This window comes from Somniosus microcephalus, chromosome 27 (genome assembly GCF_052327205.1).
Source record: "Somniosus microcephalus isolate GS21.2 chromosome 27, FLI_Smic_1.0, whole genome shotgun sequence".
NCBI lineage: Eukaryota > Metazoa > Chordata > Chondrichthyes > Squaliformes > Somniosidae > Somniosus > Somniosus microcephalus.
This window is the reverse complement of record NC_141013.1, coordinates 13,458,739-13,485,557: the sequence shown is the minus strand read 5'-3', so window position 1 is coordinate 13,485,557 and position 26,819 is coordinate 13,458,739. Positions and strand designations below refer to the sequence as shown.

At 47.0% G+C, this 26,819-nt stretch overlaps 1 protein-coding gene across 4 annotated transcripts in view; it reads left to right on the top strand.

Annotated features, from left to right (window-relative positions):
- The window catches only part of LOC147099985 (EGF-like repeat and discoidin I-like domain-containing protein 3), a 98,543-nt gene extending 72,967 nt beyond the window's left edge, over positions 1–25,576 (top strand). For 2 of the 4 annotated variants that reach the window (XM_085968541.1, XM_085968543.1), the window contains 3 exons: positions 16,088–16,272; positions 18,494–18,649; positions 21,437–25,576. In XM_085968541.1, the coding sequence (XP_085824667.1) occupies positions 16,088–16,272; positions 18,494–18,649; positions 21,437–21,580 (485 nt within the window). In that variant the 3' untranslated portion in view covers positions 21,581–25,576. Of the gene's footprint in view, positions 1–16,069; positions 16,273–18,493; positions 18,650–21,436 lie in introns of all 4 variants that reach the window. The other 2 variants (XM_085968540.1, XM_085968542.1) reach the window with 1 other exon arrangement.
- Positions 25,577–26,819: the final 1,243 nt, after the last annotated feature.

Genomic DNA, 26,819 nt, shown 5'->3' with positions numbered 1-26,819 from the left:
AAGGAAAACAACTCCAGCCTGTCCAGCCTCTCTTCATAGCTGAGGCGCTCCATCCCAGGTAACATCCTGGTGAATCTTCTCTGCACCCTCTCCAAAGCAATCACATCCTTCCTATAGTGAGGCGACCAGAACTGCACACAGTACTCCAGCTGTGGCCTCACCAGCGTTTTGTACAGCTCCATCATAACCTCCCTGCTCTTATATTCTGTGCCTCGGCTAATGAAGGCAAGTATCCCATATGCCTTTTTAACCACCTTATCTACCTGCTCCGCTGCCTTCAGGGATCTATGTACATGTACACCAAGGTCCCTCTGACCCTCTGTACTTCCTAGGGTCCTACCACTCATTGTGTATTCCCTTGCCTTATTTGTCCGTCCAAAATGCATCACCTCGCACTTTTCAGGGTTAAATTCCATTTGCCACTTTTCCGCCCATCTGACCAACCCGTTTATATCGTCCTGTAGCCGGAGGCTTTCCTCCTCGCAATTTACCACCCCACCAATTTTCGTGTCATCTGCGAACTTACTGATCATACCTTTTACATTCTCATCCAAATCATTTATGTAGATCACAAACAATAAGGGACCCAGCACCGATCCCTGAGGTACCCCACTGGACACAGGCTTCCAGTCACAAAAGCAACCTTCGACCATCACCCTCTGCCTCCTGCCACTCAGCCAGTTTAGGATCCAATGCGCCAAGGCACCCTGGATCCCATGGGCTCTTACCTTCTTGACCAGTCTCCTATGCGGGACTTTGTCAAAAGCTTTACTGAAGTCCATGTAAACCACATCCACAGCATTTCCCTCATCCACCCCACTAGTCACCCCCTCGAAAAATTCGATCAGATTTGTTAGACATGATTTACCCTTGACAAAGCCATGCTGACTATCCCCGATTAATCCTTGCCTCTCCAAGTGGAGATTAATTTTGTCCCTCAGAATTTTTTCCAATAATTTCCCCACCACAGATGTTAGACTCACTGGCCTGTAATTCCCTGGTTTATCCCTGCTACCCTTCTTGAATAATGGTACTACGTTAGCTGTTCTCCAGTCCTCTGGTACATCCCCTGTGGCCAGAGAGGTTCTGAAAATTAGTGTCAGAGCCCCTGCAATCTCCTCCCTTGCCTCCCACAGCAGCCTGGGATACATCTCGTCCGGGCCTGGGGATTTATCCACTTTTTGGCCCGTTAAAACCGCTAGCACCTCCTCCCTCTCAATGCTAATATGTTCAAGTATGTCACAGTCCCCTTGCCCGATTTCTATGTCTGCATCGTCTTTCTCCATAGTGAACACAGATGCAAAAAATTCATTTAAAACCCCGCCTACATCCTCTGGCTCTACACACAGATTGCCACTTTGGTCCCTAATGGGCCCTACCCTTTCCCTGGTTATCCTCTTGCCCTTAATATACTTATAAAACATCTTAGGATTTTCCTTTATTTTGCTCGCCAGTGTTATTTCATGGCCCCTCCTCGCCCTCCTAATTTCTTTTTTAAGTATGCCCCTGCACTTTTTATACTCCTCTAGGGCTTCTTCTGTCTTTAGTCTTTTGTAACTGCCAAAAGCCCCCCTTTTATTTCTAATGCATTTTTGTATATCCCTTGTCATCCAAGGTTCCCTTTGCTTGTTGGTCCCACCCTTGACCTTTACAGGAACATGTTGGCGTTGTACTCTCTCTATTTCCCTTCTGAAAGTCTCCCACTGTTTTGATGTGGATTTTCCTATAAGCAGCTGCTCCCAGTCCACTTTGGCCAGATCCTGCCTTATCATATTAAAATCGGCCTTCCCCCAATTTAGAACCCTTATTTCCGGGCCGTCTTTGTCTTTTTCCATGACCACCTTAAATCTCACCGAATTATGGTCACTGTCGCCAAAATGCTCTCCTACTGACACTTCCACCACTTGCCCGGCTACATTCCCCAGAATTAGGTCCAGTACCGCCCCCTCTCTTGTAGGACTTTCTACATGTTGGCTCAAAAAGCTCTCCTGGATGCACTTTAAGAATTCTGCACCCTCTAAGCCTTTCACACTCTGACTGTCCCAATTTGGATGGAGGATTGCTGTCAGGGGCTCATGGTCAGTAACTATGGTAAACTTACAACTAAACAAGTATTTGTGAACCTTCTTGACCCCAAAAATCAACGACAAAGCTTCCCTTTCAATCTGCGCACAATTCCGCTTACTGGCACTGAGAGTGCGTAAAGCAAAAGCAATTGGTCTCTCCTCCCCACTATCTAGTACATGAGAGATCACTGCCCCAACTCTGTACGGAGAGGTGTCACATGCTAGCTTGATCTCCTTAGATACCTCATAGTGAACTGACATGGTATTCTTTACTAATTGGCTTTTACACTCTTTGATTGCTGTGTCACATTCTTTTGACCACTTCCAAGGGACCTGTTTTCTCAACAGCTCATTCAGTGGATGTAACAATGTAGCCAAGTTTGGGAGGAACTTTCTGTAATAATTCAAACGACCCAAAAATGATTGAAGTTCAGAGACATTCTTGGGAGTGGGTGCATTTCTGATTGCATCCAGCTTTCCCTTGGTTGGATGTAAACCATCTTTGTCTACTCTGTGCCCGAAGTACTCCACTAAGTTTTGAAACAACTCGCACTTGTGAGATGTCACTCGTACTCCGTGCTTCTCTAGCCGTTTGAGCACTTCATTCAACACCTCATCATGGATTTGCCTGTTTGTTGCTGAAATAAGTATGTCATCCAAATAACACACTACCCCTTCAATCCCTGGAAAAATTTGGTTCATCACCCCCTGGAATATTTTGGGGGCAGAAGACACTCCAAACGGTAGCCTATTGAACTGATATAGGCCTCGGTGAGTATTTATAGTCAAGCATGACTTGGACTCTTCATCTAACTCAAGTTGTAAGTAGGCATTTGTTAGATTTAACTTCGAAAAGATCTGGCCACCTGTCAGCATTGTGAACAAATCTTCCACATTTGCCAACATATTGGCTAGATTACACTCTAGAGCCTGGTTTACAGTTACCTTATAATCACCACACAACCTTACCATATCATCTGACTTAGGTACAACAACAATGGGTGTAGCCTAATTACTCAGATCTACCTTAGAGGTAATGTTCTCAGTTTCTAGTCTTTTGAGTTCTTGCTCAACTTTCTCCTCGAGTGCGTATGGTACGGGACGTGGCTTGCAGTAAACTGGTCTTGCGTCCTTCTGCACTCTGACACTCACCTTGAAGTCTTGGATCGGACTGCCTGTTTCACTGAACAACTTCGGATACTGCTTGATGACATCATCTTTCGATGCAAATTTCACTTCCACACAAAAAATCTCATTCCAATCCAGCTTCAGTGATCCCAACCAATTTTCACCTATCAAGGCAGGCTTGTCTCCTGCCACTACTATGAGAGGCAAGCTCTGACACTGATCCTTGTATTTCACTGGTATGGTGACACTTCCTACTACAGGAATTTGCTCTCCTGAGTAGCCTCGCAGCTCTACCTTCAATTACTCTCGTCGATAATCATGCAACTTGTCGCGATATAGTGACGCTCACGGATGCACCAGTGTCGATTACCATTGGTATCCTGGTTCCTGCGACATCTACCTCTAACAGTCCCTCCGTCGGTTGGCAGGATTATCCTCCAACAAAAATTTCAGCTAGGGAATCCGCAATTGCATCCTCATTGCCAATTCTGTGATATCTTGGGATACAGCATATATATACAACAGCACAACATGGCTTTCGGTAAGAACTGTACTGCACATGGCTTTATTATTATACACATCAGTAATCCACCTGGTGGCTCTATTACAGAAATAGTTTATTTTACTGTCCCTCCCTCCAACTGATCGTGTCAATAGTCAACTCTAGGTTTGAAATGGCCCCTGACTTTTTATTGTGTCTAGGGCACTGATATTATTGTCCCAGCTGTCAATACAAACATGAGAAAGCCCACAATGAGAATAGAGCATTCCTTCTGTCAGGCTTACTCCTCCACAGACCATGTACAAACTACCCTACCCTGGACTCTACTCCATCCATTTAATCTCCTTCCACAGACCACATACAATCTATCCTTTATCATGGCCACTATCCCATTCATTAAATCTCCTGAGGGAAAGTTTTGTCTAAATACTCCCTTATCCCTAAAGTTAATCAAACACAACTCCAGAATATTCACCCATCCTCCCATCTCCATTATTCAACCTCCAAGGACACTGCCCCCCTGCCCCAAGAGCCACAGCAGCATAAGGACTATGGTGAAGTATTTGATTATCAGTCTGTCCTTATCTTTATAACCTCCAATCCCATTCCAACTAGATATTTACCCCACTCCTTTTTGAAGGAGTTAGTGAATTTGTCCTCAGTGTGGGTTAGATGGTGCAGGTATCTGAAGGTGGGACAAGTTGGTAGCACTTTTGCTTTTGGGTAGAGAATGTTGTGGATTCAAGCTCCATATTAGGGCATGTGTGCATAATGTAGGCTGACTGTCTATAGTGGTATGTACAGCGCGCTGTACTGTCAGTGGTGCTGTCCTTCAGATGAGAATTAAATCAGGCCCATCTGCCTGTTCCCGTGTTCCTGTTCTCTCAATGTCCAGGACGAATTTGCACCCTCAACCAATGCCATCAAAAGATACAGATTGGCTGGCCATTCATCTCATTGCTGGTGCAGATTGCCTGCTTTCATAACAAAAGTCACCATACTTCAAAGTAAATCACAGTATGTCAAGTGTTTTGAGACGTCTGATAAGATGCTACCTCATCACAGGTATTAATATTATTTATTTGTTCTTTCTCAGTTGCTCAGAATCTGCCACGTGATGTTAAGGGTGGGATATCCCATTACTCGAGGCAGTGAGATGAGTGGGAGAGCAGAGGAAGTCTGCCAATCTGTTAATACACTATCACTGACATCCTTATTGACAGTGAGTGTTAGGTTACTAATTGGAAACAGCTCATTTGACATAAGGTACTTGGAGTAACTGGCAGGCAATTTAGAAAAAAAATAGCATATATGGGAGAGCTTTAGCGAGCAAGCACTGTGAGTCTTGTCCTTCCCCCCACCCTGATCAAGTACTGTGGGCCTCATCCTTCCCCCCATCGAGTACTGTGAGCCTCGTCCTTCACCCCCATCGAGTACTGTGAGCCTCGTCCTCCACCCCCATCGAGTACTGTGAGCCTCGTCCTTCACCCCCATCGAGTACTGTGAGCCTCGTCCTCCACCCCCATCGAGTACTGTGAGCCTCATCCTTCCTCCTCCCATCGAGTACTGTGAGCCTCGTCCTTCACCCCATCGAGTACTGTGAGCCTTGTCCTCCACCCGCACCCCCCCTGCAATATTTTCACCTTTTTTCTGAAGGTGCTGATTCTTTGCTGGGGTGGGGTTCCACATCTACCAGTAACCCTCGGGCACCTCAGCCAAGAGGCCATTCTTCAAGTGTAATTCTGAACAGCGAGTGTTACCGGGCTACTCAAACATGGGGAGCAATCAGAGCTGAGGCTGATCCTGTCCTCACCCAATGTTCACACAAGCACACTATCTAACCGGCATCACTGGATCGCAGTCGGGAGACTGAAATCGGTTGTTGTGCCTACTGCTGATCCACCAGAGATGAGCTAACTCAATAGCTTTATCAATTTTGAACATTGTTTTTTCCCAGCTCTATAGATTGCCCTTTGTGCCCATTCACCATTCTTCAACCAACAAAGAACCTATAGCTAACCTACAGCTAAGCTTTTCCCAATGCTATTTTCTATTTTCTAAACCGCAGTAGGGAAGCTCCAAAATAGTGTCCAGAGATGACCTGCCCTTTTGACCATGCGTTTTTTTTGTTCCCTGTGAGAGGACTCCTCACTTGTGCCTCACTGTAGAACAGTGGGCCCAACCATGAACAGATAATAGGGACACAATGGGCTCGATTTTTGCCAGGCCCGAGGAAGCGGGATTGGAGGCGTGTGAGGTGTTAAAATCGCAAAAAATGGCGGGCGGTTCCAATCCCGCCTCCAGCCCGCCTCCGAGCAATTTTCCCAGAATTGGGGTTTCAGACCCCATTTCCATCCCGCCTCCAAGAGGCGGGATAGGCCCTTAAGGCCCTTAACAACCAGTTAATTGCCTCTATAATCCCATTTTGATTGGCCTTTCTGATTTTAACACATTTCCCCTGTCCTGCACGTCTCCTCTGGAACACGTCAGTTAATCCTGGCGGCCTCACAAGTGGATTGCTTACTAACAGCTGCGGCTCCACCATTAAAAAGGAGTTTTCACCAATGATCATTTGCAGGTGGCAGAACTTTGTTGTCTCAGGTCTGGGGAACTTTTAGCAGGCCTACTCATTGTTGTGGAAGTTTGGAGCCTGACACCCATCTCCAGTGTGACCTCCTGGGAAACCCCTCTCCCCACCTTGACTGAGTGCTTCCTCAACTGTGGCATATACCAGAAGCATGGGAACCATTTATTTCCTTTCCTCCTGGACATCAGATTCGGACGAAGACCAGCCGCGGCAGCAGCAGAACCATGAACAACAGCAGCACCAACAGCAGCAGCAACAACAGGAGCGCCAAGCTGCTGCTCACCCACCTGAAGCTGCATAGGCCAGAAGGTGCCAATGCGCGACCACATTGCTGCCCGGGATGCAAGGGACACACTCATCTTGGCCAGATTTGCTTAGCCTGCACAATCAAACACTTTTTCCTTCGCACCTTCTTACCAGAGCATCGACAATGGACAAGAACCTACGGATTCCTATCACTCTGACCACCATACTGACAATTGCAAGTCGCCCTAAGCCCTCAATGTGGAAGTCCCATTTGTGAGATAACACAGGCCACAACTTCAACAGTTTGCCATCAAATCTGTTTATCATAACATTACAAGGATGGCTTGTCAAAAAACAGCACAAGAGAACACCCAAGTGACTACCCTTGTGACTACTTGTGCTTTATCTTCCTCTTACACGTGCTTCTACGTGGTGCTTCCCCTGTGGCTTCAGCAGATGTGGAGGCCCCTTGCTCACTTTCTTGCTGCTCCTGTCTTGACAACTTTGGCGGGCGTCCTCTGGGATTACGAGCCTGTGAGGACTCGGCAACAGTCTGCTGCTCCTCCGGCTGTGCAGTGGCTGAGACACCCATCTCAGTTGGGTGAGGACTCTGGTGGGGCTCTGACCGAGGGCTTTGCAGTGGCATGGTCATGTGAGCGCTTGGAGAGGAGTCCCCACTTCCTTGTTCTCTGCCAGCAACATCCCTCTCATGGGTCAGCCCCACTTCAAAGCTAGCAAGTGGCTTGAAAGCACCTTGCTGCACTTCAGGGGGGCCATGAGGACCCGTTTCTGCACTGGAAGTCCTACTCCAGAGGACTTCCATGAAGGTCTGGTTTCTATGCTCAATAGCTGACCGTCGCTCCTCAGGAGATGTCAGTCTATTCTGAACAATGACCATGTTTTCAACACTCTGGCAACTTGTCTCCTCCATGGCCATAGCCATCCTTTCTGTGGTGATGCTTTCCTGTGCCAATGCCTCCACAAAGGCTCTGCTCATGTTCGCGATGGACTCCTCCATTCGCTCCACACTCGCAGCGACCCTGGAGACAAAACCTGCCAGAGACGCCTGCACCTGTTCCTGGTGTTCCAGCACCACACTCCTTCTGGATGGACCCGGAGGCACAGGGTCGACATGCAGCTGAGCCGAGCTGGGAGAGTCCTGCGCCCTCCGACGAGGACTCTCCACTGCTGTCCCTGTCTCCACCATCTGCAGATGCTCACTTGTGAGCTGTGATACACCAGGTGACAACATTACTCTATCTCGCGAAGGTCCCACCGAGGTGTGAGTGTCTGCGCTGGTGCTGGGTGCGCTGAATTCTGCTGACGCTGCACCCTCAGAGGTTGCAGATTCCTCTGAGGAATTTTGAGGCTCAGGCTGTTCCTCCTGGACAGTGGGGACGGGGGCTTTCGATGGTCCTGTAAAGGAAAGGGTTAGAGATGTGAGGTAAAGGTTGCATGCACATTGAATTGTGCAGATGATCATAAGTCAATCTGTTAGAGCATCTCATTATCAGTCACTCATGCAATGTCAATGAAAGAGATGGCAAACTATTCTGTCACCAGCTTGCAGTGATGCGCCCATCTGCCCATCCCCCACTTGCGAATCTTCCTCGACACCGGCAATTTCCAGGGCCGCCTCCTCTGAGGTGGTGAGCTAGGTTACTGAGGGTGGCCCTCCTCCTGTCCTCGCTCTTTCCCTCTTATTGTGGGCTCTCTTTTCCTGCAATGAGGGCCACAAGTGGAGTTTGAGTGAGAATGAAGGAGTGAGTGTAGAGAATCCATAGCATAGATGCTTAGAAGGAGCCAAAGGGCCCTCCCTGTGTGTTGTAAGTTGTTGTCATTGCATCACAGTGATAGGGAGTGTGAGGGCTGCATGGTCGAATAGTTAAGTGAATGGGTAAGGGTGCAGGGATGTAAGTGTCAAGTGGGATGTGGAGGAAGAGTTTGGCAAAGCAGAGCGCTGGTGAGGAGAGGTGATGGGGATCAGATTGAGGGTGATGGGAAAGTCATACTCACTTTTCCTGTGCGGAGAAGGTCATGAAACCTCTTCCTGCACTGCAGCCAGGTTCTGCGGCACATAGAGATTGAGTTGACCTCCTGGGCCACTTGCAGCCACACAGCTTTAGTCTGCTGGGGAGGCTTTTTCCTCCCTGAGGAAGGGAAGAGCACCTCCTTATTTGATCTTGCTCCCTCCACCAGAGCTTGGAGGGAGGCCTCATCGAACCTTGGAGCACACTTTGGCCTACTGCTGGACATAGTTGCTGAATGAAGCGATCCCAACAATGGGCATAAAGTTTAAAGTCTCCAGAAGAAGCAAGGCTGCTTGCAGGCCTTAAATCCAGCAGCATTGATGATGTCATCGGAGGTGATTTTCTGTATGAAAAGACTCATTGGGCCAGGGGTTTCCACACGCTGGAAATCAAGTGCCCAATTAGGGCAAAATCGTACATTTTTCCCACTTCACATCAGAGTCGGGGTCCTGACACGAAAACCACCTGACACGCCCCAGCCTGCCCCCAATGGCAAAATTGAGCCCAATGCAGCATCTCTAAGGTGGCTACTCACAATATTCATCTGTGGGAAGCAGCTGATAGTATTACAGTAACCGAGGATCAAAATGGACTTTTATCTTTTAGTTCTGTTAGCTGGACGGATAAAGTGTATCAGATAAATGATCGTCTAAATGAGCTGGGGCTCCATCAGCCTGATATCAACCCATTGCTATGCAATATGTTGAAAATGGATTTAGTCAGAAAGTGGTACTGTTTTTCCATTCAGTTTTGTGATTGTTTAGTCATAGAGTCATAGAGTTATACAGCACGGATAGAGGCCCTTCGGCCCATCGTGTCCGCGCCGGCCATCACGCCCTGTCTAATCTAATAGTTCTAATAAAACAATGGAATGTTTCATTATTCAATACGAGCTGAGCTCCCAGTATCTTTGTGTGAATATGACGTCCGCTACTTTGGATCTGACTCTGCTCTTGACGTTCAGTGATGATTCGAGCTGCATTGCGTGCAGCTAATGAGGTGTTTTTTGTGGTGAAGTACTGGGTTGGAGTTTGCTGGTTAAAGTTTGAGTATATTCAAGGCTGAGACAGATAGATTTTTGGACTCTAGGGGAATCAAGGGATTTGAGGATATGACAGGAAAGTGGAGTTGAGGTTGAAGATCAGCCATGATCTTATTGAATGGCGGAGCAGGCCCAAGGGGCCGTATGGCCTACTCCTGCTCCTAATTCTTATGTTCTTGGCTTAATCATTGGCTTTCCCTTTGACTAATTGTGCGCCGAATGCTAATAGGGGACATAAAGCTATTTTTCCCTCCAATTTTCTTACCTCCTATCCCCCCGCTCCCCCCCCACCATCAACGATCCCCCCAAACCCTCCCCCCGCCCACCCTCAGCTGAGACAGGTAACTCAGGTATCAGATTTGAAACCTTCCTAATCTGTATGGTTCAGTAGCATACTGGGTGCTCTATTTGGCCAGTTACACCTGTGACAATATATGCTCGGAATCAATCAGCATCTTCAGGAGAGAAAGGGCAAAAAACTAAGAGGAGAAAATTACAGCTAGAAAGACTCTGTTAAGTTTCCTGGGTGTGTTTGCATGACCGAGCTCTTCAGGACCTCTTAGTTGGATAGTGCCTGACTAGAAAGTTCAGCAAAGGCAGCTGCTTTTTTAAAACATGACAGTTGACCTGGTTAAGTCAATGCGTACTGAAGCAAACTGACTGGGAAAGTCTCATGTTCAATGAGTTAGCTGATCTCAGTCTGAATGGTACTTGGGCCATCCTGGTTTGCCTCACCACCATTGATTTAAGGGGTGGACAATCAGGGTTCCTGCTCCTGATCACTATCCAGTCACTCCAGCTGAAAAGTGCACATATGTTGACATTAAATGGTTCTGATGCTCAGAGCCACATAAGGAGATATTAGGGCAGACTTGGTCAAAGAGATAGGTTTTAAGGAGCATCTTAAAGGAGGAAAGAGAGGTAGAGAGGCGGAGAGGTGTAGCGAGGGAATTCCAGAGTTTCGAGTTTTTGCAGCTGAAGGCACGGCCGCCAATGATGGAGCGATTAAAAATCGGGGATGCTCAAGAGGCCAGAATTGGAGGAGCGTTGAGATCTCAGGGGGTTGTAGGGCTGGAGGAGATTACAGTGATAGGGAGGGGTGAGGCCATGGAGGGATTTGAAAACAAGGATGTGAGTTTTAAAATCGAGGCGTTGCTTAACCGGGAGCCAATGTAAGTCAGCGAGCCATGGGGTTGTAGTGTCCGTGTGTAGATAAAGACACTGAAGACAGGAGTTGGTTCATAGGTATTTACTAAGCAAGTCTGGGGGGGGGTCTAAAGGATATACACAATACACAGGCTTATATAGCCCAAGTGGCAATTACTGGCATTACGCACACCTGGGGCTCTTAAAGGCACATACACCACCATTGCTCTTAAAGGCACATACACCACAATTCCTCCCCTTCTAGCTAACTAGTACATCATATTTTAAGTAATTATTAATTAAATGTTATATGCAAAATAAGATACATTGCTGTATTAATTAATTATAAGTTAGTCTCTCAGGAGGCTTCCTGACTCGGTCCGGATAACGCCTCGGGGGTGTAGTAGTTTCTGGTGGTGTAGTAGGTTCTTCTGGCAAGGCTGATTCGGCTTGAATGCCAGTGTCGGGTTCATCGGGTTCCAGTCTCACCGGATCGGAGGTAGATATGGGTATATCTACTTCATTGTTAGATGTATAGAGTGGTGGTGTAGGTTGTCCCTTTTCGGATGACTTGATGATTTGGTCAGCATGGCGTCTTATCATGCTTTCTCCGATGTCCACGGTATACATCAGTGGTCCTAGTCGTGTGCAGATAGTTCCAGGCTGCCATTTCTCGGTACGGTAGTCCCGGGCCAAAACCGGTTGGCCTATCTGGAAGGTCCTAGTTGGCTTTTCATTCATGCCCTGAAACTGCCGGTTCTCCACGTCCCTTCGGATGTTGGGCTTGACCAAATCCAGCCGGCATCTTAGGTTTCTATTGTAGAACATCATGGCGGGAGTTTGGTTAGTAACCATATGTGTTGCATTCCTATATGCAAATAAGAAGTTATCCACCTTGTGCTGAAGTTTTATGTCTTCATTACTCATGGCCTTTATGGCCTTCTTGAAGGTCTGGACAAACCTTTCAGCCAATCCATTGGTGGCGGGATGGTATGGGGCGGACGTGTAGTGCTTTACCCCATTGTTCTTTAAGAACTTTCTGAATTCTTCGGACACAAATTGCGGTCCATTATCAGAACATATCTGTTCCGGCAGCCCATTCCTGGCAAATATGGTCCTTAATACTGTGATGGTTTTTTCCGTGGTGGTGGAGGACATCTTTATTACCTCCGGCCACTTGGAGTGTGCATCAACTGCGATTAGAAACATTGAGTCCATAAATGGACCAGCAAAGTCGATGTGCACCCTTTGCCAGGGAGATGAGGGCCACTCCCATGGATGTAGAGGGGCTTGTGGTGGAGCGTTTTGGACCTTCTGGCATCCTAGGCAGCTCTTGGTCATTTCTTCGATGTCTCCATCGATACCTGGCCACCATACAAACGCCCTAGCTAGGTTCTTCATTTTCACTCCACCCAGATGCCCCTCGTGAAGCTCCTTTAGCACTTTATCCTGGAGTTTGGGTGGAATCACCACTCTGGATCCACACATCAAGGTTCCTCGGCACACTGACAGCTGTTCTCTTCTTTGCGAGAATGCTGGCAACAGTGGCTCGCCATGTGCTGGCCATCCCTTCACTGTTAAATCGTAGACCCGAGAGAGAGTAGGGTCATTTCTTGTCTCCCTTTCAATGGCAGAATTTGTCACTGGTAGACATTCCACTATGGTAGAGTGGAATATCTCCACTGGGTCTACTGTAGGTGCCTCTTCTATCGTTGGCAACGGTAGGCGCGATAAACCGTCAGCATTCCCATGCTGTTTTGACCCTTTGTATTCAATGTTGTATTGGTGTGCCCCTAGAAAAAGGGACCACCTCTGTAGTCTTTGTGCCGTCATAACGGGGACACCTTTTTTAGGGTTGAATATGGAGATGAGGGGTTGATGGTCAGTCAGCAAGGTAAATTTTTGTCTGTGTAGGTAATGGTTGAATTTCTTCACTCCCCATACCAGGCTGAGTGCTTCCCTGTCTATTTGGGCATAGTTACGCTCAGCTGAGTTTAATGAGCGTGACGCAAAAGCTATCGGCCGTTCTGAGCCATCAGGGAATCTATGGGACAATACCGCTCCTATGCCGTAAGGGGATGCATCGCACGCCAGTCTGATTGGTAGTGATGGGTTGTAATGAGCCAAAACTTTCTCGGATGTGATTAAGTCTTTACATTTATGGAAGGCACGTTTACAGTCTTCGTTCCATTTCCAAATCACTCCTGTCTGTAGAAGATCATTAAGAGGGTGTAGAATAGTTGATAAGTTCGGTAAAAATTTATGATAGTAATTTATTAATCCCAGGAATGACCTTAATTGTGAAACATTTTCAGGTGCTGGGGCTTTTATAACTGCTTCAATTTTTTCAGGTGACTTATGCAACCCTTCCTTATTAATTATGTGGCCACAATATGATATCTGGTTTTGGAAAAATTTGCACTTGGGGCGATTTGCTCGTAGGCCCCGTTCTTTCAGCCTAGTGAGCACCTGCTCCAAATTGGCAAGGTGCTCGTTGTCGTTTTCTCCTGTTATAAGGATGTCGTCTAGGTAGCATTGAGTCCCCGGAATCCCTTGCAGGACTTGCTCCATAGCTCTTTGCCAGATAGGGGGAGCTGATGCTACTCCAAAAACCAGTCGATTGTACTGGTACAGGCCTTTGTGTGTGTTTATTGTGAGATACTTTTTAGAGGTCTCCTCAACCTCCATCTGTAGATATGCCTGTGCCAAGTCAATTTTTGTGAAACGTTTCCCTCCGGATAGTGAGGCGAAAATATCTTCTATCCTCGGAAGAGGATACTGTACCGTGTGAAGGACCGGGTTTACAGTCACCTTAAAGTCCCCACAGATGCGAATTTTTCTCTGTTCCTCAGAGTTATTTTTCAATGCTTTTTTCATGACTGGAACGATGGGTGTTGCCCATTCGCTCCAATCTACTTTGGATAATACGCCTGCCTTTTCCAAATTTTCCAGCTCTGCCTCGACTGCCGGACGTATTGCGTATGGCACCGGTCTTGCCTTAAAAATTTTTGGAATTGCTGTATTTTCCACTTTTATTGAGGCGGTGATGCCTTTCAAGGTTCCTAGTTTCTCTTGAAACACTTCTTTGGCGTTGGCCAAGATGTCTTTTAATCGTTCAGGTATGATGTCATCATTGTTTTTTTCCTTACTGGTCACCGTCAGTGCCTGAATGGAGTGCCAGTCTAAACGTATCTTCCTTATCCATTCACGTCCCAACAACGGTGGACCACCATCTTGTAGAATGTATAAATACAACTTTTGTATTTCTTTGCCGTTGTATACCACAGGCACCCTTATTTTTCCTTTGGGGTAGACTTTCTGCCCCGTATATGTTTTTAAGATAATAGATGTGTCTTTTAGAGGTATATGCGAAAATAGCCTCTCGTAATCTCGTCGATTTATCACGGTTAGAGCTGATCCTGTATCTAGCTCCATTTTAACTGGGGACCCTGCTATTGTGAGGGTAACCCAAATGGTTTGGTAATCTTCATTGGCAATTACATTGTGTAATTTGAGAGAGCTTAGTCTCTTGTTCCCAGAGTCGCTATCGCTCTTCTGGTCTTTGGAGCTACTGTCCGTCATCATTTGTACCTTTCTGTGCTTTTCCTTATTGATTCTTTTCCCGTTAGTGGATTTTTTATTTTCAGATCGGCATACACGTGGAATGTGTCCTATCTTTCCGCATCGCTTGCATGCTTTTTCTTTGAACCAGCAATCCCTCTGGTCATGGTTGGATCTGCCGCATCGATAACATTTCTTGAAACCCCGTGTCATTTCATGGGTGCCGAAGTCCTGTGGCCTTTGCTTTATCTTTGCCACTCCTATTGCACTGAAAGCCTTGTCCAGTGTTAAATCTTTTCTGGAAGATACCTTCTTTTGTGTTTCTACACTTAGGGGATCGCAGATGAATTTGTCTTGCAGAGAATCTGCCAGTCCTGCCTCGAATTGGCAGTGTAGGGTATCAACAATCTCTTCAAAATTCATGTCCATCGGTTCGGCTGGAGTGATTAAGTTGCGTAACAGCTTGTATGTTTCTGCGCCCATTAGATCCAGAAGAACTGAAGCTTTTTGTTCATCTTCTATTCCATTTGCGGTGCAAAACACCTCCACTCTTTCTACATATGTGGTCCAATCCTCTATCTTGTTATCAAAAACATCAATATTGCCAAAGTTAGGCTCTGTTTCGTTATCAAAAGCATCAATATTGCCAGACTTAGGCATTTCAAAAAAAAGATATGGCGCTTCCCGCGCTTTTTTTTTCTCTGTAGCAACGATATGGCGCTTCCCGCACTTCCCTGCCGCTGCTACCGATAACAACGCTGTTTTACTGTGGTTTCCGTTTATTCACTGTTGGAGACTCGTTCCCGACGGAGGTCTAAATGCTGACCTGCTTGCCGCGCCGGCCGTCTCCCGAGTGCACCCTCCCAGTCCGTTATTGCTTGCCTCCGATTTCGCTGCTTGTCTCAGCTGTAGAGCCCGCCGCTGGAGCCCCAGCCTGACGCCCAGGAAGGATTAGCGCAGTACCTGCCACCAGCTTGGCCAGCTGGTGAAACCACAGTTTCTATTACTTCCTTGAGTCTTCTGGACGCTGGAGGAATCGATGTCCTTGAGTGCTGCCGAATTGCAGGTAAGTCCGTTTCCACTTCGTCGCCACTGTAGTGTCCGTGTGTAGATAAAGACACTGAAGACAGGAGTTGGTTCATAGGTATTTACTAAGCAAGTCTGGGGGGGGGGTCTAAAGGATATACACAATACACAGGCTTATATAGCCCAAGTGGCAATTACTGGCATTACGCACACCTGGGGCTCTTAAAGGCACATACACCACCATTGCTCTTAAAGGCACATACACCACAGTGGCGATGGGTGAACGGGACTTGGTGCGAGTTAGGATACGGGCAGCAGAGTTTTCTGCTCAAGATGACCTCAAGATTACAGAGGGTAGAACATGGGAGGCCGGCCATGAGTGCGTTGGAATAGTCAAGTTTAGAGGTAACAAAAGCATGGATGAGGGTTTCAGCTGCAGATGAGCTGAGGTGGGGTGGGGCTGGACTATTACGGAGGTGGAAATAGGCGATCTTAGTGATGGCGCGGATATGCAGTCGGGACCTCATCTCAGGGTCAAATATAACACCAAAATACTGGCCAAAACTCACTGTCTAGCCTTACACGTGAAGAATGGCCACTTGACGAGGTACTGGAGGCTACCTGGTGCTCGTGGAACCAAGGGCTTCAAGATAGTAGGAGAGAATAAAAGATGGTGTATTATATTTACTGACTTGGAGGCACTTCCCACTCTGTCTTAAAAATTTGTGTTTACAGTTTACTTAAACACAACAGGTTGCTCGGAGCCACTTGGGATGAAGTCAAGGTTCATTGGAGACAAGCAGATTACCTCCTCGAGTACGTACAAAATGTGGGGGATTGATGCTTTCACCTGGGCACCATGCTTAGCGCGTCTGGACAAAAAAGGAAAAACCAATGCCTGGACTGCTGAGGTCAACAACCAATCGCAGTGGCTTCAGGTATCAGTCCTAAACCTTCTTGACTAACTAAGTGACTGCGATTGAAGTTCAAGGCTACTCTTTCATGATTTAGTGAGCAAATAAATTGGGGACTGGATAGTGCCAAGATTGGGTAGGTGGAACACGCCCGTGCTATTGTAAGGTACTTGCAACTTAATTTTAGAATTCAAGCTGAACTTGTTAAATGTGGATCCAGGAAAATTGTCTTCATATAAAGGGATGCGAGAACGTGAAATGGACTGTCCCTGAAGGTCGGAAATGTAAAATCAATTGATGTGTTTAAAAGGGGGAGATAGGTGCTTTCCTGGCAAGTAAAGGTATTAAGTAATATGGAGAGAAGGTACAGAATTGGGATTAAAAAGATGGAGCTGCCATGGCTATCACAATGATGGAACAAGCTCAATCAATTGAAAGACTCCCTCTTTTTCCTGTGTTCTTACTACAATCTGGTTTCATGTCCAGGAGCAGACCTACTGGAAATAATGGGAGATGAATCTCAGTCAGCGGTGAACTTCAAATGCACGTTGCTATGGAAAAAATAGTCCATCAATTGTGACCAATGTTTAAAATCTGATCAAGTTATTAGGATAAATAAAACCACAAATACCCAAATATGTGTAGAACATAATAGTTCCAGGTCCTGTTGGGATCACGTGAGTATCGTCTGTGGAATGCACAGGTTTGAGTTGATTAGCATAGATTATAATGTTGGATTGATATCCTTGAGTTTTTCCATCATTATCTTTGGAGGAGGGGGTCACTGAGATGTTTTCCAATGTTGTATCTAATTGGCACTTGTCCGCTGTGGCTATTCACCTCTCACAAGAGTTCAGGGTGGACAGGGACAAGTTTGGCTGATATGTTCCCTCCCCCATGGCCAAGTAAACCCACCAAGGCTCATTGACTAAGCCCATACAGGAGGAATTGCAATTTGGGTGAGGTACTAGAGAGTTTCCACCACCCACAGAGCTGGGCTGCAGCACTGGTTACAGGAAACTCTCGATTTACCGGCACCTAAATAACCGGAAATCTCTGTTAACCGGCAAAATTCAGGAGTAGGTTCAGGTAAGTTTTACTTCATATTAAATCAAATCAAATCAAATCAACTTTTATTGTCATTGTTAGTGCACAAGTGCAGTACAACGAAATGTAGGCTTGCGGCTCCCGAGAGTGTACATTTAGATGAAGACATTTAAACATTCAACATACATTTGGCTTGTAATACATTAACATAAACATAACCATAATAAAGTGCATTGGCAGATGTGCAGGCTTTAGAGTTTATTTGTGGAGTTCAGTAGGATGACAGCCCTGGGAAAGAAGCTGTTCCTAAATCTGGTCGTACGGGTGCGAATGCATCTGTAGCGTCTCCCAGATGGCAGGAGGGCAAACAGACTGTGGCTGGGGTGGGTAGGGTCTTTGATGATGGACCGTGACCTCCGTAAACAGCGTTTCTGGTATATGTGCTCTATGGTCAGTAGCCGGGTGCCGGTAATGCGTTGGGCAGTTTTGACTACCCGCTGCAGGGCTTTCCGGTCATAGTAGCTACAGCTGCCATACCATACTGTGATACAATTTGTCAGGATGCTCTCTATTGTGCAGCGGTAAAAGTTAGAGAGGATCAGGGGTGACAGGTTACATCCCTTCAGCCTCCTTAGGAAATATAGGCGCTGCTGGGCCTTCTTCACCAGAGAGGAGGTATTGAGGGACCAGGAGAGGTCTTCCGTGATGTGGACTCCGAGGAACTTAAAACTGTCCACCCTTTCCACCACAGCCCCATTGATGTGGATGGGGGTGTGACTGGATCTGTGGCTGTGTAACTGGGGTTCTGCACTTGTTGCTAAGCAACAGGGACGCTTGGTCTGTGGCCGGAGTTCCTGCACATGTTGCTAAGCAACAGGGAAGCCTGGATTTGTTGCTGTGTATGGAGCTCTCGTACCTTTTAACTATACCTCTCTGTAATCCGGACTTTTTGATAAACCGGCACCACGTCGGTCCCGTCGGTGCCGGATAATAAAGAGTTTCCTGTACCATCTTCAGCAGCAGCAGCGTACTGGCAAAAAAATTGGAATGAAAATGAAATGTGTTGCATGGAGTCCATGAGTTTGCAATTGTTACACGGTCTGTTGGAAGGACTCGGCTCGATTGGGCTAATGTTCTTTTATTATTCTCATCACTCAGACTTACCTTCTGTGATACCTATCTGTTGTCTCTTTTCTAGGTTGACCTCTTGGTTCCTAAAAAAGTCACTGGCATCATCACCCAAGGAGCAAAAGATTTTGGAGTACTTCAATATGTAGAATCCTTTAAAATTGCCTACAGCGATGATGGACAGTCGTGGTCTATTTACCAGGACAACCTCACAAGTACAGACAAGGTAAACAATATGGTGTGCTCTGCATTTATGGTGCTGTGTGCCAAGAAGTTCAACAGACTTCAAGAAAACTTCAAAAGAAGTTAGTGGGGAAACATTCGTATTTATTCTTGCTGGTATTTGTAGCTACACTGGGCTGGATTTTCATTGAGGAATTGGGTAGGAGGCGGGACTACAACTTTTGGGGTTGTAGTCCTGCCTCCATCGAGTTCTAGCCAACCCACGTGATTTTGACTTGATTGACCTTGTTGAGCCCACCCAGCAGGCTCAGCAGGCCAATTAAGGGCCACCCGGCAACAGGTGACGTCACAGATTGAAATTTCATCTGTCAAGACCTTTTGACAGATGAAATATCAGCGTTTCACAGCTGTTTGAAGTTGTCAAACACTGACAATCTGTACTCCAGGTTAATTCCTTCCTCTCAGGATGATTTAGAGATCTCCCCGGAACTGCAGATTTTGACAGCTGGCGGCCATTCTGCTTTCTGTGCCGGTGAGATGAGGGACTCCAGAGACCTGAAGGAAGGAAGGCTGTAAAGGTAAGTAAAGGTTAGTAGAACTTCTTTAAACACTTTACACAGACCAAACACACTTACCTCTGCACTCATGCACCCATCACTCACCTGAACACCGGACATCTTGACCCCTCCAAGCCCTTCATCCCGACGGCCCACCTTGCTAACTTGGCGTGGTTTGGAGCCATCGGGAATCCCACACTTCAAGAATGAAAATAGGGATTAGGCTAAAAACTGCCTGTTAACTACCTGTTAACAGGCAGTTAATTGGCACTAATCCCCTTCCCGCCTCGGGGAGGAGGGTCCCAGTGCGGGGCGGGTACCCGCCTCCTTTGAAACTGGCATGGAGGCGGGTTGGGGGCGGGATGGGGTCGGGACCCCCGATTTTGGGATTTTAACCCCCCACACGCCTCCAATCCCGCCTCCACGGCCCAATGAAAATCCAGCCCACTGTGTCAGCCTGGCTCAGTTACTGGTAATCCCACCTCTGAGAGTGCAGATTGCGGGTTGAAACCCCACTCCAGGTCTTGTGCACCTAATCTATACTGACAGCCCAGTGCGGTACCGGGTGCGTTGTCAGAGGGGCTGTCCTCTTAATGAGGTGTCAGACTGAGACCCCAGCTGCCTGTTCCAGTGGTTCAGGTGGATGATACAATAAAATGACTGGAAAATCGTGGCCACCAACAGAGGCTTCCTGCCAGCAAGGGCGTTTTCCTAGAACCCTGCCCAACATTCCTCCCTCAACGGACACCACCAAAAACAGACGGCGGGATCTTGCTGTGTCCAGAACGGCTGCTGTGCTTCCCTATGTAACAGTCACTGCACATCAAAGCAATTTGTCTTTATGGGAAGTACTTTGGGACATTTCTGAGAGTTAAGCTCGATACAAAGGCAAGCTTCTTTCTTGCTTAGGTTTAATCGGCCCTGTTAGGGGTGATTGAGCAAAGGCTAATGAAGTACGCTAGTTAGAGTGGGGTAGCGGCACTCTTTTACTGAAAACTGTTCAGGTCTGACTAGGCCATTTGGAGCTATCGCAGGGAATTCTCCTCCAGCATCCCACCGGATATTGGAGCAAGAGAATGTCAGAAGGTTTCATTCACTTCACTGCCCTGACCGTGATTTCCCTTCCCCTGCTCCTAGGAGGACTATTACTGGCACCAACTCCTTCCCTACCCATGGAAGGGGGTGGGCAGGAGCTGGGAACCAGTGGATTTCCATCCTTTCAGCACCAGCTATTGCCGCTTTCTGGGACAGCCATAAAAAAGAAAAGAAAGACTTGCATTTCTATAGCGCCTTTCACGACCACTGGTCGTCCCAAAGTGCTTTACAGCCAATGAAGTACTTTTTGAAGTGTAGTCACTGTTGTAATGTAGGAAACGCGGCAGCCAATTTGCGCACAGCAAGGTCCCACAAACAGCAATGTGATAATGACCAGATAATCTGTTTTAGTGATGTTGGTTGAGGGATAACTATTGGCCAGGACACCAGGGATAACTCTTCTTCGAAATAGTGCCACGGGATCTTTTACGCCCACCTGAGAGAGCAGACGGGACCTCGGTTTAACGTCTCATCTGAAAGACGGCACCTCCGACAGTGCAGCACTCCCTCAGCACTGCACTGGAGTGTCAGCCTAGATGTTTGTGCTCAAGCCTCGGGAATGGGACTTGAACCCACAAAGGTGGCAGTAGGAAATAGGAAGGAGCTGCTAATGCCCTGAATTCTCCCAATGGAGCGAGAGGGCCTTGTAGTGGTCTCCTCTTCCTCCAGTTGACCCCTAACGTTTACCTGCTAAAGACCTCGGTCCCGGCACAGGCCCTCAGTGCGAGTCTCACTCCTGATTTCCAAGGTGCGTCTGCTCCGTAAAAGGTCCCTCACTGCTCTTCTGGTGCTGCAGTTTATGTTGAGTTTGCTGATCTCAGCAAGGGCTAGTCTGGGGGCTGTTACAATTCGCCTCAACCAGTTGAGCTAAGATGGGGAAATAAGTGAGAGTTCCCACTCCTGTTGGCAAACCAGTGACCCCTGCTGGAAAGTGCGTGCGTGGACATCAGAGGACAGGAGCAAGCTTGGCTGTGGTGCCCCTCCATGATTCAATGGTCTGCCCATACTCACTATCTAGGATCGCATGAGGAATGGTCAGTCAAGTGAGGTACTGGAGCCCATGGGATGGTACCCCAGCTGCTTGAGGAGAAATGGGGTTGGGGGGAATTGGGGAATAAAAAGCTTGTAATCAGAAAAAAGATTAACATTTTCTCTGTCTATTGAAACCATCACTGTAGGTTTTCCAGGGGAACTATGACAACCACAACCACAAGAGGAACATATTTGATCCCCCGTTTTATGCACAGTTTGTCCGGATCTTGCCTCAGACCTGGCACGAGCGGATCACTCTCCGTGTGGAGCTGCTGGGATGCCAAGAGTAGACACTTGCTTCTTGCATGCAATAGAGGAGCATTCGATATGTGTTACGCGCTGATCTGCATCACTGTATTGTACCTGTTTATACACACTGGAACGCCAGCTTCACTTTATGATAACCTTTCATCGGCAGAGACCAATTGACCATATTTTAAAGCAACAGGACCCATAATATTTGTAGCGTGTCCCCCCCCTCCTTCACCTGTGGCCCTGCATGACCAGCTTGCCTCACGTGCCTCTGGACCTCCAGTCACAGCTTGCCGTGGGACCTTAATGGGAATCCCTGCTCTTCCCGCTCCTTCTCTTGCTCCCCGGCAAAGGAAGGCAAGGGAATGCTATTGGGAGGCAAGGTTACCTCAGTGTCTGTACAGTGAGTGAAAGAGCCCTATTAAAATGAAATGATTGGGCCTGTTGGTCCTATTCCTGTGAGGAAGTGCCTGACCTCAACTTGGTAACCGAACGGAGCAGTGTGATTAAAGTCAGGAGCTCACCTTGTGGAGAAATCTCAGGCACAGACCTGTGTCCCATCACTGCTCGGTCCAACATCCCTGAGAACGATCCTTAAGTGCTTGGGATTGTGGCCCTTGCCAGAAAAATGAGTGCATGGCACTAAATGGATTAATAAGTAAAAACCTCTGCTGCCATATTAGCCTGCTTTCTCTCCAATGTGACAGAGCAGAAAGGATCTTTCACTATACCACATCATTGGCAAGATATTAAGCTGTATGGCTTCTTTGTAGATTTGGATTATGGCGTGGAATCTCTAATAAAGATTTAAATTTACCGGGTGTAATTTTAACTTTGTACATTAATGTAAAACAGGCGATATCAGATCAGTCACCCATTATACCTCTCTCCGTATTATCATTTCTGTCGACTCCAATGTAATACGAAAATCGGGAGAGATGTATAACAGGCGGCCGATTCGATAGTGCCCATTCTACATTATCGCCCAAAGTCAGAATTACTCCCGTAATCTCCTCTACTAGGAGCCGTAAGGGTTAGTAATCCCTCTTGCATTGGGGTACAGTTTACGTGCAAGACACTGGGGCAAAATACGTGGATCAATTTTGCCATACAGCGAGTTTCTCCGGGATTACGATCAATGTGATGGCTGCGTAAGAATTTGTGCATCTTAAAGGGGGAGGTTGACGGAGCTGCAGCTACCAACGACTGCGGCGTACAGTGCGGGTCAGAGCAGCCTCAGCCTCGGGCCAGACTGAACGTCTGCAGTAGGGCACCCGGTCAGCTTGCTAGCAATGGATGTTAGTGACACCCTGAGACTAAAAACAGAACAAATGTCCCACACAAAGGGTAGTGGAAATCTGGAATTCTCTCCCCCTAAAAGCTGTTGAGGCTAAGGGTCAATTGAAAATTTCAAAACTGAGATTGATAGACTTTTGTTCTTTCATCCCCTCCCACTTTTCCCAGCCCCTAAACCTGCTTTCCACTTCCTGCTTTTTTCCAGTTCTGACGAAAGGTCATCGACCTGAAACATTAACTCTGTTTCTCTCTCCACGGATGCTGCCCTGGCCTGCTGAGTTTTTCCAGCGTTTTCTGTTGTTATTTCGGATTTCCAGCATCCGCAGTATTTTGCTATTGCATTGATAGATTTTTGTTGTGCAGGGGTATTAATGGTTACGGAACCAAGGCAGGTAGACGGAGTTAAGATACAGCTCAGCTGTGATCTAATTGAATGGTGGAACAGGCTCGAGGGGCTGAATGGCCTGCTCCTGTTCCTATGTTCCTAAATGGAGAACTATAAGTGTTTGGCAGGTTACAGTCTCCCATTCATCAACTCCCCCCCACCCCATCCAAAGTCATAACAAAGAGCAGGAAACTCCGAACAAGTTTACAGCTGTCGCAACTTACAAAGGCATCACCTTCAACTAAATTAAAAAACAGGGTAAGTGAAGAGGCGAGTTTCTCATCATACACCATTTTAATTAACGCAGAGAAATTAGACACTTCTTACGGGAGACACCTGGAGGTGATATTTTTGCTAGCTTGTATTTGCAACCTGTCTGTTCATAAGCAGATTCCCCTTCAGGCCATGTGCACTTGTTACTCAATAGCCAGTGTGTAGTTCAACCCTGCTCCGTCAGGGAATCGGAGAATGCGGGGGGGGGGGGTGGTGGGGTGGGGGGAGGAAATAAGAGCACTTGTGTCTGTACTACTCACTTGAGAATGACCGGTGTGCCGCACCATGAGAGTTTGTGAATTAGCAGTGCACCACTAATGTTGGTAACACTGTCCATTCAGAAATGCTCCGTAAAATTATACACCTGACTTCAACACACAAAGACTTGTGAATATGCCTGTGGGCAAATCCCAATAAAACAAGGTACGGTTCTTACGAGTGACCTTTAGGTATTTATTGACTTACTTATTAACTTGGGTCACCAGTTCTTGCACCTTAGTTTTCCTTTAGATTCAATGTTGGTTGGCTGGAGCTCAGTTTTAGCTAGCTGAGAATTTTAACTCATTAATTCATTGGCAAGGCATTTATATTTTCCATGTAATGTTAAGTCCATATAAAAGTTTGAAGCAATTCGTAGAGTAGAGTGATATTGAATCAGTGCTTGTCCAGGGAGTATTCCAATAGCAAAATTAAACTGGCAATGGGAAAGCTGGAAGTCCTTGTCCAGATACACAGTAAGATCCCTGCAATTCTGACCTAGGACCTTCTCAAGGTGCTTTTATAGTATGTTAGTGCTGTCAACACCCAATGATCGAATGGGACGATGGTCTTCCTGGCTGGGGCTGGGGGATTGTTATCTGTGAAGTGCAGAAGGCCAAGGTTTGAACAGTAAAGATGTGAGAATGGATGGACTTCTGGAAGTTGGCTTGGTACCTTTGGGGATCAGGGAGAATTTATACGGAATTTTGCCTCAGGAAAGTAAATGGGTAGAGTGAAGGACAGCATTGATTGTACATTGGCTGTGAGGAAGATCAACTTGTTGAGGTAGAGTCTATAATAAAGCAGACTGTAGAGGGTGATTATATGGGTGGAGTAGAGTCCATGATAAGGTAGATTATACAAGGGCTGTGGGAGGAGAGGGATTGATGGGCTGAATGGCCTTTTTTCAATCTATTATTTCTTGTGGGGGGACAGAGATGGACTCGGGCAATTGGGAAAACAAGGGAACCATGATCAACTGAATGTGTGTATGTTTCAGAATGGGAGCTTGGAAGGACTTTTTACAACAGTGGACATTTTACAACAGTGACTAGTAGATGCACGCAGCCGATTGTGGCTTAGGACTAAAGTCTGCTTGACTGAGGTAGGATTCCAAGTGAAGCTGTTGAATTGTAGAATCATACCGCACACAAGGAGGCCATTCGGCCCATCATGCCCATGCCGGCTCTTTGAAAGAGCTGCTCCCTTGCTCTTTCTCCATAGCCCTGCAAATTTTACTTTTTGAGTGCATATCCAATTCCAATGTTTGTGTGTGCTGGTGAAGTTACAGGGTGCGGGTTTGTATTAAGTAGGAGTAAGGCAAGGTTTCTTTCTATGGCCGATGTTCCTTGGCTTTTCTGATTGTAAATAGTATTGGCCTAGATTATCCTGAAAATGAGTCAGGTGACATCATTTCAGCAAACCCCTTTCCTCACCAAAAAAATCCAACAAAACTCAATGAAGCTGACTTTATTAATCACTGGAGCATGCTTGACTGCTATAAGGCGCATGGGAATGTCCTGTGCCTATGGAACGGGGTCATAAGGTCCTACGAGGCATTAAAGCCTTTCCAACGAGGACAAGAGAAATGAAAAGAACTTGCTTTTTGGATTAACCCTTCTTGTGCTGAACTTCAGACAACTTGCAAGCTCTAAACCTTCTAACAAAAAATGACTTACTTTATAAAGTATTGTAGTGTGCAGAGCACAACAAACCCTCTTTCACTCACTGTAATCTCGGATTTAGGTAAGAACTAACCCTACTGGATTTTTTTTTATTATTGGTGCAAGCAATTAAAGGGGATTAAAACAAATGTTTTCTAGCTCTCTGTGTCTCAATAACAGTTCTGAAACTGCATCACTTTGATAGACCAACACTTTAAATGTTCATTTTCTTTTCAACTTCAGTATCCTGCGCCGTGTTCCTTGACCCTTCACTGAGGTATATCACACACAGCTTCCAATCATTGACAATTTCAAAAGCATAGTTAGTTTAAAAAAGAAAGACTTGCATTTCTACAGCGCCTTTCACAGCCTCAGGATGTCCCAAAGCACTTTACAGCCACTGAAGTACTTTTTGCAGTGTAGTCACTGTTGCAATGTAGGAAATGCGGCAGCCAAATTGTGCACAGCAAGCTCCCACAAACAGCAATGAGATAATGACCAGATAATCTGTTCTTTTAATGGTGTTGGTGGAGGGATAAACATTGGCCAGTACACCAGGGAGAGCTCCTCTGCTCTTTTTCCAATAGTGCCATGGAATCTTTTACGTCTGCCTGAGAGGGGAGACAGGGCCTCGGTTTAAAGTCTCATCCGAAAGACAGATGAAAGCATTAGAAACTGAGGGGGAGAAATTCCCCTAGAGGGCCGTTTGAGGCGCGAAGTGAAAAATGTTTGGAAAGTTAGCGACAGATGAAAACCTTTTCTAAATCAAGCGCTCCACTCGCCTCTTGGGGCGCAAGAGGCGGGGAATGTCCTGATCTGGGGCGATTGCCTCTTGGGGCACAAGAGGCGGGGAATGTCCTGATCTGGGGCGATTGCCTCTTGGGGCACAAGAGGCGGGGAATGTCCTGATCTGGGGTGGTTGCCTCTTGGGGCACAAGAGGCGGGGAATGTCCTGATCCGGGGCGATTGCCTCTTGGGGTGCAAGAAGTGGGGAATGTCCTGATCCGGGGTGATTGCCTCTTGGGGTGCAAGAGGCGGGGAATGTCCTGATCTGGGGCGATTGCCTCTTGGGGTGCAAGAGGCGGAGAATGTCCTGATCTGGGGCGATGTGATCAGCAGCACCACAAGTGGCCAAGCATGGCGCTGCCATGTTGCAGGGGCTCTTCCCTGCATTAAAGGGAAAGGCCCCACGCTGCGAGCTCTGCAGGTTTCATTGTAGATTCCTGGGCCACTGGGGAGCGGGAGTGCTGCCCGCCCACCGCGCCTTTAATTTACGTCCCAACGAGTGGCCAGCCTCACTGTTCGCGACCCCTGCAGCAGTCGGTAACATCGCTGCTGCCAGGTGCGAGTGTGAATTTTTCTCCCGGGGCGCTGAGCCCGGAGATGACGTCATGATCTCCG